Source organism: Cariama cristata, unplaced genomic scaffold (assembly GCF_000690535.1).
Source record: "Cariama cristata isolate BGI_N322 unplaced genomic scaffold, ASM69053v1 scaffold24698, whole genome shotgun sequence".
Taxonomy (NCBI): Eukaryota; Metazoa; Chordata; class Aves; order Cariamiformes; family Cariamidae; genus Cariama; species Cariama cristata.
This window is the reverse complement of record NW_009632055.1, coordinates 1-15,039: the sequence shown is the minus strand read 5'-3', so window position 1 is coordinate 15,039 and position 15,039 is coordinate 1. Positions and strand designations below refer to the sequence as shown.

Below are 15,039 nucleotides of genomic sequence, written 5' to 3'. Positions count from 1 at the left end.
TAGCCAAAAAAGCGAAGATAATTTTTTCAGGATACAGGAAGAACTAAGAAATATACAAAAAAAAAAACCCCATCACCTACTTTTTCAGCACATTTACTTAATTAAGAGAAACCAGTTACAAAGTAACTTTTATTACTAAATCAACTTTGAAAAAGATTCATTGACGTATTCCTAGAATTGACGTTCCCTCCCAAACTTTACATTAAACCTCAAATATTGTTTCATCTTTAAAACGTTTGTCACACCCCAAAAAAATCGCAAAACACTGCATTGAACAAGGTCTGTCAACCCACAATTCACAGGAAAAGAAGTGTTTAAAATTTTTCTCCATAAATAGCCTTCATATCACAGGAAATAATATCACTGGAATGTTAACTGTGTTACAGTATTTCAAGTTTGTTTCAGTTACAAAAAGGAAATTAACATGTAAAAGACAGTAATACAGTAAAAACATGACATCTAAAACAGAGCAAAGTTTAAAAAAATTCTTCTGGAAATCTCAGCGAGAAAACCTGCTACTTCTTGACACCTTTCCCCTCTGCCTCCCTTAAAAAAGGGCATTTGAAGTTCCAGAGTAGATAACAGTTTAATCAGTCATCTACAGAAGGTAATACTGCATCAACAGAGAAAAGGACTGAACCACGTGGGTGCCGTATCCAGCTTTTATCAACTCATTTACACTCTCCAGAAAATACAGCGTTTTCCCCCTTGATTAAAAATAAAACACAACTCTTTAAAGTGACAAAAATAACATATTACACTGTAAAAACCAACTAATACAGATGAATGATTCCAGAACTAAAAGAAATTTTACTGAAAGTCCCAAAAGCTGTAATCGCAATTAATCACTCTTAATTAATAAGGCAGATCTGACTTCAGTTACACTAATTTATAGCATTATATTTATCACCCTGTGCAGTTCTTTAAAATCAATACCTTGTGAGAACATAGTATTGCACCAAAAGCTGAAATTAACAGGTTCAACTTATAAAGTGCTGAAACCTTTCCAGAGTTGTACCACACTGCAGTCCTGTATTCACCACGGTTCATGGATCTCGAACACATTAAGAGTCCAGCGTGGCCACTTGATTGCAGGCTTCCAAGACAAGACTCTATGAGGTAGAATAAACTTCTTCAGGTTCTCCGCCACCCTATGGACCACTGAGCTGTGCAAATGGCTCTGTCACAGGAAAGGGTTCCAAAGCTTTCTCTGAATTTTTCCAGTTGTGAAAGTTTTCTTTGTACCATTCAACTAGTATGAAAAGAATGTTGATGAGTCAGGTTGACCGGAGATAACAGGGAAATTCAAATATTCCACAGATACTGTAAGACTAACAACAGGCTAATAGTTCATCATGCAAAATTTTAACCTACAATATTAAAAAAAAAAATCTAGTTTAGATTTATAAATTCTTCATGCAAGACTTATTCTAGCATTAAAAAGTAATTAATTCTAGTACCTGATGCTACTTTAATAACTTTTGGGTTTTTAAATCAGGTAAATTCACTACTTAAAAAGCAGCCAATTTTATATAAAATTAGTGTCTTAAATTCCCTCTCTTTAGCTTCTCATTAACTAACTTATATACCCATTTTTTCCCCCTTTCCCTTTCTCTCCTCCCATCACTTCTAAATCAGTTAGTGTAAAAGTCACCAGTCCTACTTGTTTTCTTTATTCCTTCTTTCCAAGGCACTTTAGGTCTCCATCCTAGGTTATGCATTTTTTCTGAATTCATTGGGTATCTCAGGTCATTGGTAGGTCTGATGAAGTATAAAATGCACATGGAAAACAACCTTATTAGATTTTTTCATTAATTACAAATGCAGTACCTCACATTGTCTTCAAACCAACACTAGGTATACTTCAATTTTGAAAATTCCCATCAACTTGAACAGATTATATTGCCTTCAAAAAATACGTGGCAGTTGAGTGCAGCTACAACACAATTCAGTTTGCACAGTCAACTACCTGTGTTACCGAAAACTGTAACCAAGAAAACTCTCTAAACCAAATGATAGTTTAGAAAGCTGACATTGGTTCATTGCAGCGCCACGTGCATGGGGGATCGCTCCTCCAAGCATGCACACCGAGTAAAATGAAGATACATATTATATACCATGAGACATTTGCATATTCATAATACACTACATATTAATAGTTATTCACACTTAGGATTGGTTATAAGTTTCTTGCTTCTAATGTAAATTAGTACACATCCTCAGTAAGAACCAACGAAGCCTCTTTAACTGCGCATGCTCCCCAAGTGGGATTTTGCCCTCTTTCGGGGGGGCGGGGTGCTACGTTTTTGTCCTCTTTTGGGAGGGTTATTTGAGTTGGAGGTCGTGATCTCCCACTACCACAATTACCTCTGTCCTGCTCTCAACTACTTTATTGTTGATGTCTGTGGGTTGTAACGTTTTATCAGCTTGGCTCCCTTCACATCTAGAACTCTCTCTCTTGGAGGCCTCTCTCCACATTCTTGCCTACTTAGATAACAGTGTCCCTTCTTTTATCATTTGTTCTTTTTCTTGATGCTTCCCAACCTTGAGATGCCAGGCTAAAGAATGTGCCTGCTTTTCTGTTAATTTAGCTGAATTCTTTAACCCTTTGGTATCACTTGGAATTGGCTAGGATAAATACGAATTAATATCTTATTGGCACAAAAATGAATGCAAAACTCAAATAACTGCCAATGCAATTATGCAAATCAGTGCATTTGCAGCTCTTTAGGTCACTATGCAAGCCAGTGTTTTCTAATATCAGCATTCACATTTTTCATCCTGAAAGCCCATAAATTTTCACATACTTCAGATTTGAATCCATAGACTTCCAAAACACGGTCATTAACAAAGTCTCATTAGCTACATAAACTTAGTAATACTGAATATGTAGAATCCCAGGCCGCAAGATTCAACATAGAATGAGATACCCTACATTTAAGCACGGCACAAATTTTCACTTCCACAATCTGGCAGTTCGGTTTTTTTTTCCTGCATTACCGGCACTAGCATACTGAATAGTTAAGCTACACATGCAGACAGAAACCAAATGCTTATCACTGTTATTAAAACATGCTAATTTCAAGCAGAAGCAGAACTAATTCTTCTGTGGCAAGTAATCCTCATGACCTTTAAGTTGCTCATTATAGAATTAAATAATCATTAGTTAGCTATCTTAAGAATCTTTTATAAGACCTCAACATTCTTTGAAACATGTATTGCTATGTGGTTAGTTTTCCCAAGCCCATTACGTTTAAACTCTAGCGGACAGGGCCCAATACACATGAAGAAACATCTCAATCTGAATTACACTGAGAACTACTGAACACTCACATCATGTGAGCCAAAGGCAATTTGTTCAAAGTCCTGCAATACACTCAGATAGGATTCTCAAGAACATTTCCTTTTAAAAACAAAAAATTAGTACATTTAAAGACACTTCAATTGCCATGACAATCCAAATGTGAGCAGAAAGTGAGAATTCTAAAGGCTATAACAATACTTAACTGCTATCAGCAGATATCTGTAATCACTCTGAAAAGACTGATACCTAAAGTAAGAAGAGACTTATTGCTGCTGCAGAAAAGAAATGGAGATAAAAGAACAGAGCCAAACCAAGCCTGAAATTAAGGATGGAAACATACAGCAAAAGCATATTTATAAAAGCTATCCATTTTTGCTGCTGCCCTAACTTTGGCACCTCAGAGTTTTACATCTACTTTTGAGATACCAGTTTCAGCTTAAGATAGGAATCTAAAACTAACTACACTTCTTAGGTGCGTATTTATGCCTGAGGAGAGCAGGTCTCACCTCTAAAGCACATCTAAGTCTGAACTAGTCACATTAACATCAAAATACTAAAGCTAAATGAGAGACGATGACTCAAGTGATAGTGAATACAAAGTACTGAATAAACTACCTAAGCTACCCTTAAGAAAAGATTTAGCTACCGTGTAAAACCTGTCCTTTTCCCAGAGCAGACTTCATTAGCAAGAAGTCTGAAGAAAGTTTGAAGACAGACAGATTAGCATTACACATTCCCTTTCAAGATATATACTCTGACCTAAAGATCCAAATAACAAACGGAAATCCTGTTTTTCTATACTGTTCTGTACAGATCATAGATGTCAAATCTACTAGGAAAAAAAAAAAAAGCAGCAAGCAAAACAGCTCTTACTCCCTCAAAAGTTTTCCCTCCTGCAGAACAGAAACACTTTCACAAAAAAGTATTTGGCAAGAGTCCCAGAAACCTTCAGGATAAAGTTATCCTGCATGTGCTTCGTTATTTTCTTACCTGTCTTTGACATAATCCATCCAGTGCTCCATTTCAGATTCCGAACTGGTCTTCTTTATCTGTCAAGAACAGAAACAAAAATCACCCCCACACATCTTGCACTGTCTTAACATACACTTGAAAATAGATTTTTTTTACAAGATATAATCTGTTAAAAAAACAAACAAAACACAAACAGAAATGGTGTTCTGTCTAAACTGAGTTTTCAAACTACTGAAATTATCAAAACTATCTAGAACAATTCCAATACTTCTCCTTCATTCAAGCACCGCCTAACCATTCATAATCAAATTGTTACATTTTGATAGTGCCACATTCTCAGACCAAAACTGAAGCAGCCAGCATGAAAAAAACCCCTACCAAATGGTATTTAATCATTATGCCAGTTATGTCCCAGTCGTGATAACTGATTAGGCAGTGCAACACACAATAGCCTGTACTGCAAACTCACATCGTACGGCAGCACATCGTTGCTACAATTATCTTCTAAGACCCATCACAAGCCTAAGCTCTCTCAGAGGTACAAAAGGTTTGTAGTAGAATTGTTCCTACGTGCAATGACCAGTAAAGAAAAGCATCAGAACTGCTTACTCACTAAATGGATTAACTCCTTAGCAAGCTGGGCAATGGACATCTCAAAGTTAGTTCCAATGTTATAAATTTCACCTGGCTTCCCCTCCTTCAGGACAGTAAGGAATGCTTCTACCACATCCGTTGCATAAAGGAAATTTCTTCTTTGAAGTCCAGAACCATGAATACAGCTTAAAACCAGGAAAAGGAAAGAAATTTTTGTTAATCCTTAACTAGAAGCATTCAATCTATTAGACTGTGTTTTAAGCAGTTCTGCTGTTAGCCGTTACCTGAAGGTACCTTAAGTAGCTGATACGCAAACAATCCTTTAGTTTACAGAAATCCTATTACTAAAATAAGCAATTCGTAACTTAGTTACGAAATTATAATTTTACAAACTATACCACATATTTATAACTGTAATTACAGTTTTATGGCACAAATACCACAAACATAAAAGCAAATTACATACCATTTTCTGTTCTGTTGCAACAAAGATATAAACTTTGGAATAACCTAAGGATTTGGGAAAAAAAAAAAACAAAACACACACACATCCATTACTTCACTATTTCAGAAGCTGTTATTCTGCAAAGAACATGGGGCTTCAGCAGTGAGTATCATTAAGTATTTTAATAAGACCCTTCAAATACTTTGAAGTTTTCTTAAGTCTAATCAAAGAATGCATCAAGCCTAAAAACTGCAAGGATTTAGTTTTGGGGTTTTTTTAAGAGTAGATACCTCTATTTTGTTGTAAAGCTTACCTGCCCGGCCAACCATCACAAATCAGTAGTTACAAATGTAACATTTTTACAAAAGAAAATGGTTGTATTACTTTTCGTGTACAGAAGCGCACTAGAGTCTAACTGGGGATAACCACTGCAAACAGTTTAGAAAACGGTTTAAACATCCAGCCAGCTGCAGTAAATCTATAGTCAAAAAGAAAGAGTCATTAAAATAGTTAAATTTGGAAGAGAACCAATTGAGAATTTCAAGATAAGTAAACACGGATCAAGCGATAGCCACTAGCTTGCAGCATAAAGATTTACAATACTATGTTCAGTTACAAGCTTAGATTCACTCATAATGTCCCAGAAACTCCAAAACAGTTGGCCCCGCTATCAAAGTTTTTAAACTGAAGCCATTAAAAGCTATTCCAATTCTTTTAATTTTGTTAACTTACTACTCTAAACAAAGGAGCAGACGTATGAGGTAAAACTAAAGATCTATCTAGCCTACTACTGTGTTCTTAGCAGTAACTAAAAGTGGATACTTGAGGAAGAATATATATATGCTAAAAGCAAGTAAGTAGTGATACATCCCCTGAATATACTCCCAACATCACGCAACCTGTAGCCCGACATTTCCCAAGCCACACATCAATGAAAAATATATTTTAAAAACCACTGCTTATCCACCTGCAAATAAATGTCTTCTACATTATTGCAAAACCCCCTAACACATAAAAAGCAATTCAAATTAAAAAATACTTCATTAGAACTACAAAATTTAGCTGCATTTCACATAAGCTCCAAACTCCAAAAAATACATATTATTATCACTCTCATTCCATCAGCCTATTTCCGTTCACTAGCATAGCAGATCTTGGTATTGCCTACAAAGGCAACTCCCTCTCACTTATAACCATTTTAAATGGCTACCCTGCAACGTATGCATGGACACACGCATAGAACAAGTCGCTTTGCGAAACTTCTCGCCTTATATCTGATTGCTACAGCTTTATCTCACCTACTTTCTGCACAGGCTGGAACATCTCTTTCTATACCAAACATGTTGCTCTCTCACAATTTACTTTTTGAAATGTTTACCCTAGTTATTAAGCATTCCTAATTACAGCACATCACATGTGAGTTTATGTAATTTGTAGGGGAACTCTGCCAGACATAGGGCAGTTAAATATCCTTTGAAAAAATAGAAAAATTACAAGATAAAGTCAACGTAGTAAAATTCGTGTAAATAACTAGAAATCTCTAATTGATGTTTTACTGACAACCGAAACACATGTGTTCATTGCATCGATGGTAAAACATGTTAGTGCGAGATGAAAATATATAATCACAGGTGAGCGTGGACAAATATACTTGCAAGACCGTGTTTTTTCAAAAGTCAGTCCATTCTTATGAGAAAAAAAGTAATATCACTGTAACCCTGAATTATGGTACACTGAAGCTCAGAGTAAAGCATCGGTTTAACTTACTTTTTCTGGATACTGGTGTGGTCCGTAAACATTACTGCTCCGTGTGATAACAACTGGGAACTTAAGAGTATTAAACATCCACGTGATTACATAAGAAAATACATACCAGTAAAAAATCTGTAGGTTTCTTGCTGATCAATAAATAATAAACTGACACACCCACAGTGCTTATTCAAAATCTGCAAGGCCTTACAAACATTCATGAATTTAGCTATCCATACTTCGATCAAATAGGCAAGGGCCTCCAGCCTTCTCTGTCTGTTAGAAGCACCACAAGTGACAAATGTTTGCAATCTGTCAGTCTTGCTATGGAACCACCATAGGACATTACATACATGTATCTGGTTGACTGAGGACTGGCTTACTACTTCTTATTCCAAGAAAATGTTTCAGAGTCATCAACATCTTATTCAAGTCAAACTTATGTCAAAAACCAACACATAAAAAGGACAAAAGGACATGTCAAAACCAAAATACTGAAGTATTCAAAATTTAAAATATTTTTGCTTAAACAAATCTGAGTAATAGGGTGGGTTTTTTCTCCTTTTTTGTTTTGCTTTCACTATAAGCCTAGTTTCAATACAATTTGAATTTTGCATATTCTGCTTCTGTATAAATATATTTCCTTCAAGCTTAACACTGTTTTTTAAATTGCTAATGTTCTCTTTGACCATTTTATCACAGAACACTTTTAGACATTCCAATTCAGATCTTCAAAAAAATTTTAAAAACATTTGACCTCTCCCCACTGTCCTGCAGTGTATCTCCACCAGTAAGTGGTGGACATACTTTGACACATCCAAACTACAAGATCAGCAATCAGAAAGACGAGGCACCATGTGGATTAGCACTGATTTTTGTTTTATACTCTTATATATGCAATAGAGACACTTAACTATGGGCTTTAGAGTTTTTGAAGCTTGCATCAACTTACTTGGTACCTTTCCCAGTAAGACTGAACAAAACACTCTGCAGCTGCTTTAGAGGAGGCATAGGGATTTGTTGGGCGTTTTGGTGAGGATTCATCAAATTCCTAAAATGAAAAGAAAAATCTGCATTACTACTCAGTTTCTTTCGCCCAGATAAGTCTTAAAATTACAAAAGCTGCAGTCGCAAATGAAAAAAAACCCTAAATGTCCAAGCACACCAGTCTGAGGAAGTCACCCTTCCACTTACAGTAGAAGACCAGTAATAAAAGACAGTCTATTTATCAAACACAGGAGGTGGCCAGAATACCAGCAGTAATATTTTTATACTCCTAGCAGAGTACCTCACAGTAGCAGGTCCTTAGATTTTTATCTTGTAAAGTAATTACTGTTGACACAGGGAAGTTGAATCCTTTTCAGGCTCTTATTGCCTCAGAGTGCCATTGTACCACTGCTAGCAAATTGACCTTTCAGTCCTAAATAAAAAGGGTCCATTCTCCCTCTTCTAAAAATTTTATTTTTATAAGAAAAGTAGAATTGCAACCTAAAGTCCTCCAAACCAAGGGTTCAACAATTCTGACCTCTTCCAGAACAGGCAGCTTCATGGCTATCCTGTCACTTCTATCTACTTCTCACTTGGAGGGGGAAAAAAAAAACAACCACAAACCACACACACAAACCAAAAAAAACCCCACCACACCCCACAAAAAAACCAACCAACCAACCCACAAAACCAGATACAATAATGAACAAAGGAAGGAGGGATTCTACACTGCCTGAGGTGCAATTCACAACAATCACCTTAAAATGTGATTAAATGCGATTAACATGTTCTTGTCAGACCTTTGCCTCTGAAATTAATTGACCTCCATTTATTTTTTGATCTTCACCCTCCCCGAAAAAAAACCTCTTTAAGAACTTCTACTATGATTTAGAAAAAACAGAATAAATGAAAGTGTTCTTTTCAAGACCCAGAGGCAGAAACAGTTCACTTGAAGTTATCTCAGCCAAATCACTGGTCTATGTGCAAGAAAACAACATCCTTGGGTATCATAAAAGTTTGTAGACTGAAGTTGTGCTGAAGGAACCGATAAAGATGGTGCAACAAGAAAGTGCACAGGACTTTTCAGAAATAGATTTAATATTTTCATGGACTATGGCACAAGACTCCTTGGTCATTATTTATGCTTTTCTAAAGACCAGCATGCATAATTTGTCTTTTTCCTGAGCTAAATTACATTTCCTGAATTAAGGTCAGGTATAAAATGGCAAGGACCAAAAAGATTTCCATATAACAATAAGAAACATCTGCATATTTCTTCCAGTAATATAGGAACTGTTTCCTCTTCGAATTGTCACTACCTACAGTTCTGTTAGTATTTTAGCTACAGTATAAATCTATTTCCCTACCTATCAAGTTCATAGTTAAGGCAAAGCAGGAAAAAACAAAATTAAAAAAGAACAACATACTGTGCGCATTACTGAAGTCTCATAAATGCTACATGGCAAAATTTGTATAATACATTCCTCTGACACTAACTCTGAGGAGTATATTCACATATGTCATTAATGACCTCAATCTCACTGCTTTAGGTAACACACATTCAATACAAAACACGCTACAAAAAAATTCAGGACAATTGTGATACTTAGCTTTCTAGAAACAATCACTGTTCACAAGTTCTAGTTTTGTCAGAAATAGCTCAGAAGTCATACACTTACAGAAGCCAAGGAAAGTTAGACTCATTTTGTTTTCACTATTAAAAGTAAGTAAAGCTAGAAAAACCCTGATGGACTTTCAAACTCACCTCATCAGTGCTACCTCCATATACTTCATCTGTACTAACATAGACAAACTTCTCCACATTGGCTTCATAAGCAGCAGCAACCAGCACATTAGTGCCATAAACATTCACATAGGTGAACTCCAGGGCATGCCAAAATGAAAGATCTACATTAAAAAAAAAAATTGGACAGTTCTGATTAAATTTAGGCAAGACATGGCTTCCTACTGCAATACAGACTGGAACATTATCACGAGTTCTTTGATCGTCAGATAGCAAGGTCATCATTAAATGAAGACACTTTCTACACTTACTTGAAGACAAAAACCTTGCTGTCAGCAAGAGGCTGGAATTAGGAGGAAAAGCTTGTTGGCTACAGACAGTTCCATTTGAAATAGCATTATCTAACTTCATTTAAGTGGCAGCATAACTACTTCCTCTCTCCACTAGGAAGGGCCAAGCTCAGTAAGAAAAGTATCATTCAAAGACAGTTGTAAGATGCAGTAACATGCACCTATTACTGTTAATTAACTAGCACCTGTTTTAATTCTTAGAATTATCCCACTGACGTAATGACTTCGTGCATATCAAACCTGACAATTTTGAGAAGTATTTTCCTGGAGAATTTTTCAAGGATTTCTTCTCATGATGGAAGGAGTATGGTAGGGATAGTTCTCATTAACAGTGTTACTGAAGAGTGGTAATCTGAAATAGGCATTTTTAAGTGTAATTCATTCTCTCTTTTTAGAATCCAGGCAGGATTCTGAAGGGAGCTATGTCTCATCCTTCAGCTTCCACACTGTGTTTTTTTCCTGCAAGGCTGACGCCAATCAAGTAAAAACTTAAGACTATGTACAAACTCTTTTTCCATGGCCTTAATGACTCCACCAGTACACTGTCAATTACATCTGTGTCTAGATGGAATTTAAAAATGTAATAAAAAAAAGATATTACCATTTATACACAAAGAAAATAGACAGTCACATGAAGCACTTTTTAAATTAAGGCTGTGAATGCCTTTAAGTTAAAAAGGCCACCAGACATTGAATCATGTAGTTTGTAGAAACAAACTGTATCCTTGTTTTATATAAAAGGAAAAGACAAAAAATATCAGTATACATTTCAAACAAATATACTCACGGAAAATAATATCAAAACATGCAACAATGCTCACCTACATGTGTTTGAGCTGCAAAATGAAGGACTATATCTATTTTCTCAGTTTCGAAGAGCTGTTTTATAAAATCAGGTTCACAAATATCTCCCTAAACAGGAGAAAAAAAGAATCATTAACAAATTATTTTTGATAGAAAATAGTAAGCTTTCACTTGTACCAAGCATCACATAACAAACCATTACAAAGGAAGCACAGGATACAAATTGCACTACCAACTGAGTTTTGGCCAATTTATCAATGCCATGCCTAAAATAAGACCAGATATAAATTTCACACATTTTGAGCAACAACCTCAATGGAATTTATTTCAGGATTTATGTTAGTATTTAACATCAGAAACAGTATCACTCCCAAAACATACACAACAGAAGTACAGTGTGTAGCCTGAATGCTGAGCTTGAAAGGACAAGTTCGGACAGCAAGTAAGAGAGTTACTGGAGTCTGGCTAACGGACAGTGACATCTACTGGCATTACAAAAGCTGAAGTGGATTTCCACTTTTGTCAAAATAGATGGTTGGATGTCTTGCAAGGATTATGGGTTTTATTGTTTGTTCTGGTAATTTATTTTTTTTTTAAACTGGTATATTTAGAATAGAGTCAGACATCAACACATAAGCCATTGTTTAGTTTGACACAGAAGCAACAGCAGCTTTTAAAGGTAAATGCAAACTGAGAAAAAGCTTTTGATATTTATCCATTGGCTCAACTTAATCAAGACAGTACCTCACAAAGGGTGTCTTGTGGAGGAAGACTTCTGTATTTTTAATAACAAGGCAATTAACTAAAAATAGTTCAAATGCACCTATGTTTTAAGAAGTTCTCAAGCAACAATTCTGAACAACAGCCTCAGATAAGTACTATATGTCAAAAATAGGAGGAAGATGAACTGATTTTCCTACTTCTCATCTCCAAAAGAACTGAAACACTTGAGTAAATACACTTCAGGCTCATACATTATTTTGCACTAAATGGTTACAAATACTGACTTTTTTTAAAACTGAAATTCAAACTCAATACATCTATGCTAACAACAGAAATTGTATCTTTCATACAATCCGCTACACAGATTTTCTAAACTTTTACTTCTCTACCTTCTAAAACAGTCTTCTTTTCTCAGCACCACTAGAGTGTTTATCCTTCCTGGTCTCTCCTAAGGCCAGTAATACTGCTACAGTTCTGATTGTAGGGCTTGCCATCAGACATTTTTTTCCAGTGCATTTGTGCATTTTTTCCTATCAGTGTAAACTGCCTGACTGCATACCAGATGCATATTAAGCTCTGATCAACCTTCCTTTAAAAAAAAAAAAAAGGCAGAAAAAACCCACACCACAAAAATCACACAAAACACATCACGAACTGAAAAACTGGAATTAATTATACCAGTTTAAGTTTTGTGAGAACACATTCGTACTCTAGTTCAGAAGCAGTATAGCTACATCATTCCTTGTTACTATTCCCCTGCTTCACATAGGGATCTCACTGTTTACAGGATGCCTTCTAGAACTTCATGCTATCCCCAGCAACTAAATGTTAACATATATCCAGGTAACGAGGCTTCTCTACAGCATTCATACATTTCATATCATATTCAAACTGTCAAAAACATTGGGAAAAATAACCAAAAACCCAGTCTGGGCATGCTGAAAAAGCGTACATTTGCTTAGTAGACATCCCCTTTCTCCTCATGCAACTTTTATCCCAGCAGCTCAGAGAGAATGACTTACTGAAACAAAGAGGTAGGTTCACAGAAATGTAAACAGCCATGGGGGTCACCAAACAGGTGAGGACAAGTTCAATTCCCAACCTTGCCTGAATCTAAGAGATATGTTTAACTTGCATCTACTCTCTCTGACAAAGTTGCCCCAAAGTTGCTATTTCAGAAAACTAAACTATATGCATTTCTCATGTCCTGCAACCTCAGGCAGCCCAGCTAAACAGAGAGTCCAGCACCAGTACCGACTTTCATAGAAGGGAAGAATCTCAGCATACAAATCCAGCAGTCAGAATGTCTATCTGAACCAAAAAAAAAAAAAAAACCAAAAAACAAAGCACAAACAAATCGATCTTCTGTCTGAAGATAAAACTGTGAAAACAGTAAACTAATTTAATTGGCAAAATTTTAAAAAGAAAAGGCATACCTTGAATGTTCCCATGAGACCTTGTTCCAAAACAGCTATGAACTACACAGCATCAAAAGCAAGAATGTAACCTGATGTCTAGTACTAACATAACAAGAAAGAGTGCGTTGCACACCACAGAATATAACAAACGGCAGTGTTTGAAGGTGCAAAATCTAAGATAGCATCACAGAAGCATCGAGGAGCCAAATCTGAGTCCGTCTTGCCCATACCACCTATCAACAGTGAAACAATCATCCCTAAACCCACTCACCTCCATAGTCAGGCTTTTACCAATTCTGTACCTTTATTATGCAACAAAATATATCAACATTCAAAAGACTACTTCATGTAAGACACAGAACATAATGCATATTGTTACAGACTTCTGTGGCTGAAATAAGAAGTCTACTACTAAAGGTAAACAGATAAGTAAATGCTGTTATGTCCATCTGATTGTCACATACATTGGCATATTACATACACCGATTCATTCTTGACAATGAATTAATAGAAGTAATTTCAACTTTACCACAAATGAAAGTGGTGGCTTCTAGTTTGGGGAGCTCTGCAGACCACATTACCTTGATATAAAGGCATAAAAATCAGTAAAAAATCAAGTTTCCTAGAAGAGAAAGCTTTATCACCTGGACAAACTTGTAGTTTTCCTTCTCGGAGATAGTTTCAAGATTCTTCAAGCTTGCACAGTAGTTGAGCTAAAGAGAAATATCCACACAGTAGCATTAAATGGGCTTCATGAAAGTAAATAAGCTAACTCAGCCCCAACTTAATCACCAGAAAGTGTGAGAACAAAGTAAAAACTTCTTTCAAGAGAAAAGTTATTTTGCAAGCAGATGTGATGAAGTTTTAAAAACACAAAACTCTGAAAAATATCCTAACTGTAAAAATTTTTAAACAGAAGTTTAGAACTTCAAAATCTTCCTTTTTTTTCTTTCCAAATAATTATTAGTGGTGGGCACATGAACAGCAGTTGATTTTTTTTTTTGCATAGAAACAAATGGATAGTCAAACAAAAAATTAATAAATAACAATAACCCATATAAATTTCAACATGATATAGATCACATTAAAAAATCATTTAAAACAGTCTCCATATCAAAAAAGAAAACAAGTTATTACCTTATCTAGATTTATAATCAGATAGTTTGGATAGTTTTTCACAAGAGAGACGACTACATGTGAAGCACTGTAGGATAGAAGAAAAACATATTTTACAAACATATAGTTAGCTTTAGAGTAACAGAGAGATGACAAATTACAAATAAGTTTAGCAATATCAAAAGGCTTTGGGGGAAGAGGGGACTGTACTCAAGACAGCCAAAAGACGAATTCATAGTTATATTTTAAGATATGTCATCATTATTCTGTCGATAATACCCATAGCTGCACGCTGTTAAGAAACTAGAAGTCAGATTAGAAGTTCACATTATAACAAAAGAAAGCAGCACTACTCACAGGAACTTAAAAAAAAAAAAAACACCGAAAAAAACCCCAAACTCATATGCTACATCCAATCGCCATTCTAAAATACTTTTACACTTCTAAGTTTATAACATTAGGTAACAGGGAGAACTAAACAGTCAACTCTCCTAACCTACAATACTGACTCTCAACACTCAACTCTGTGACACTGCTGCTAGCTGTAAGAAGAGACGACAGCCTGACTACCAGGTGGCATTTCTCTTTGGTACGGCCTTGTGTACCAGAAGCCCACCCTGAGAGTTCAGGTTTAGCAGGGCTTACTCACTTCTCCACCCCCGAGGCTGGGCAGTGCACACAGAAATCCCGTCCTCTCACCGCTTCAGACCCTGAGCACGCTGACGGGCTCAGGCTTAAGATGGACCTGAACTTTCCCCGCCTCGGGCAGGGCCCACAGCTCTGGGGAGCGGAGGTGTGAAACAGCCGTTGCCTCAAAGCACGGACACCCCCCA

The 15,039-nt window shown here is 36.1% G+C and overlaps 1 protein-coding gene across 1 annotated transcript; it reads right to left on the bottom strand.

Moving 5' to 3' along the window:
- Window positions 1–1,151: 1,151 nt before the first annotated feature.
- Window positions 1,152–14,294, bottom strand: TGDS (TDP-glucose 4,6-dehydratase; the record flags this gene model as incomplete). The annotated part of the gene is made up of 11 exons (XM_009706208.1): window positions 1,152–1,252; window positions 1,664–1,761; window positions 4,295–4,353; window positions 4,890–5,055; window positions 5,337–5,380; window positions 7,083–7,142; window positions 8,017–8,115; window positions 9,817–9,959; window positions 10,967–11,057; window positions 13,735–13,803; window positions 14,228–14,294. Coding segments are annotated over 11 exons (997 nt in total), but the record flags the coding sequence as incomplete, so codon positions are not given.
- Between the last annotated feature and the right edge of the window lie 745 nt (window positions 14,295–15,039).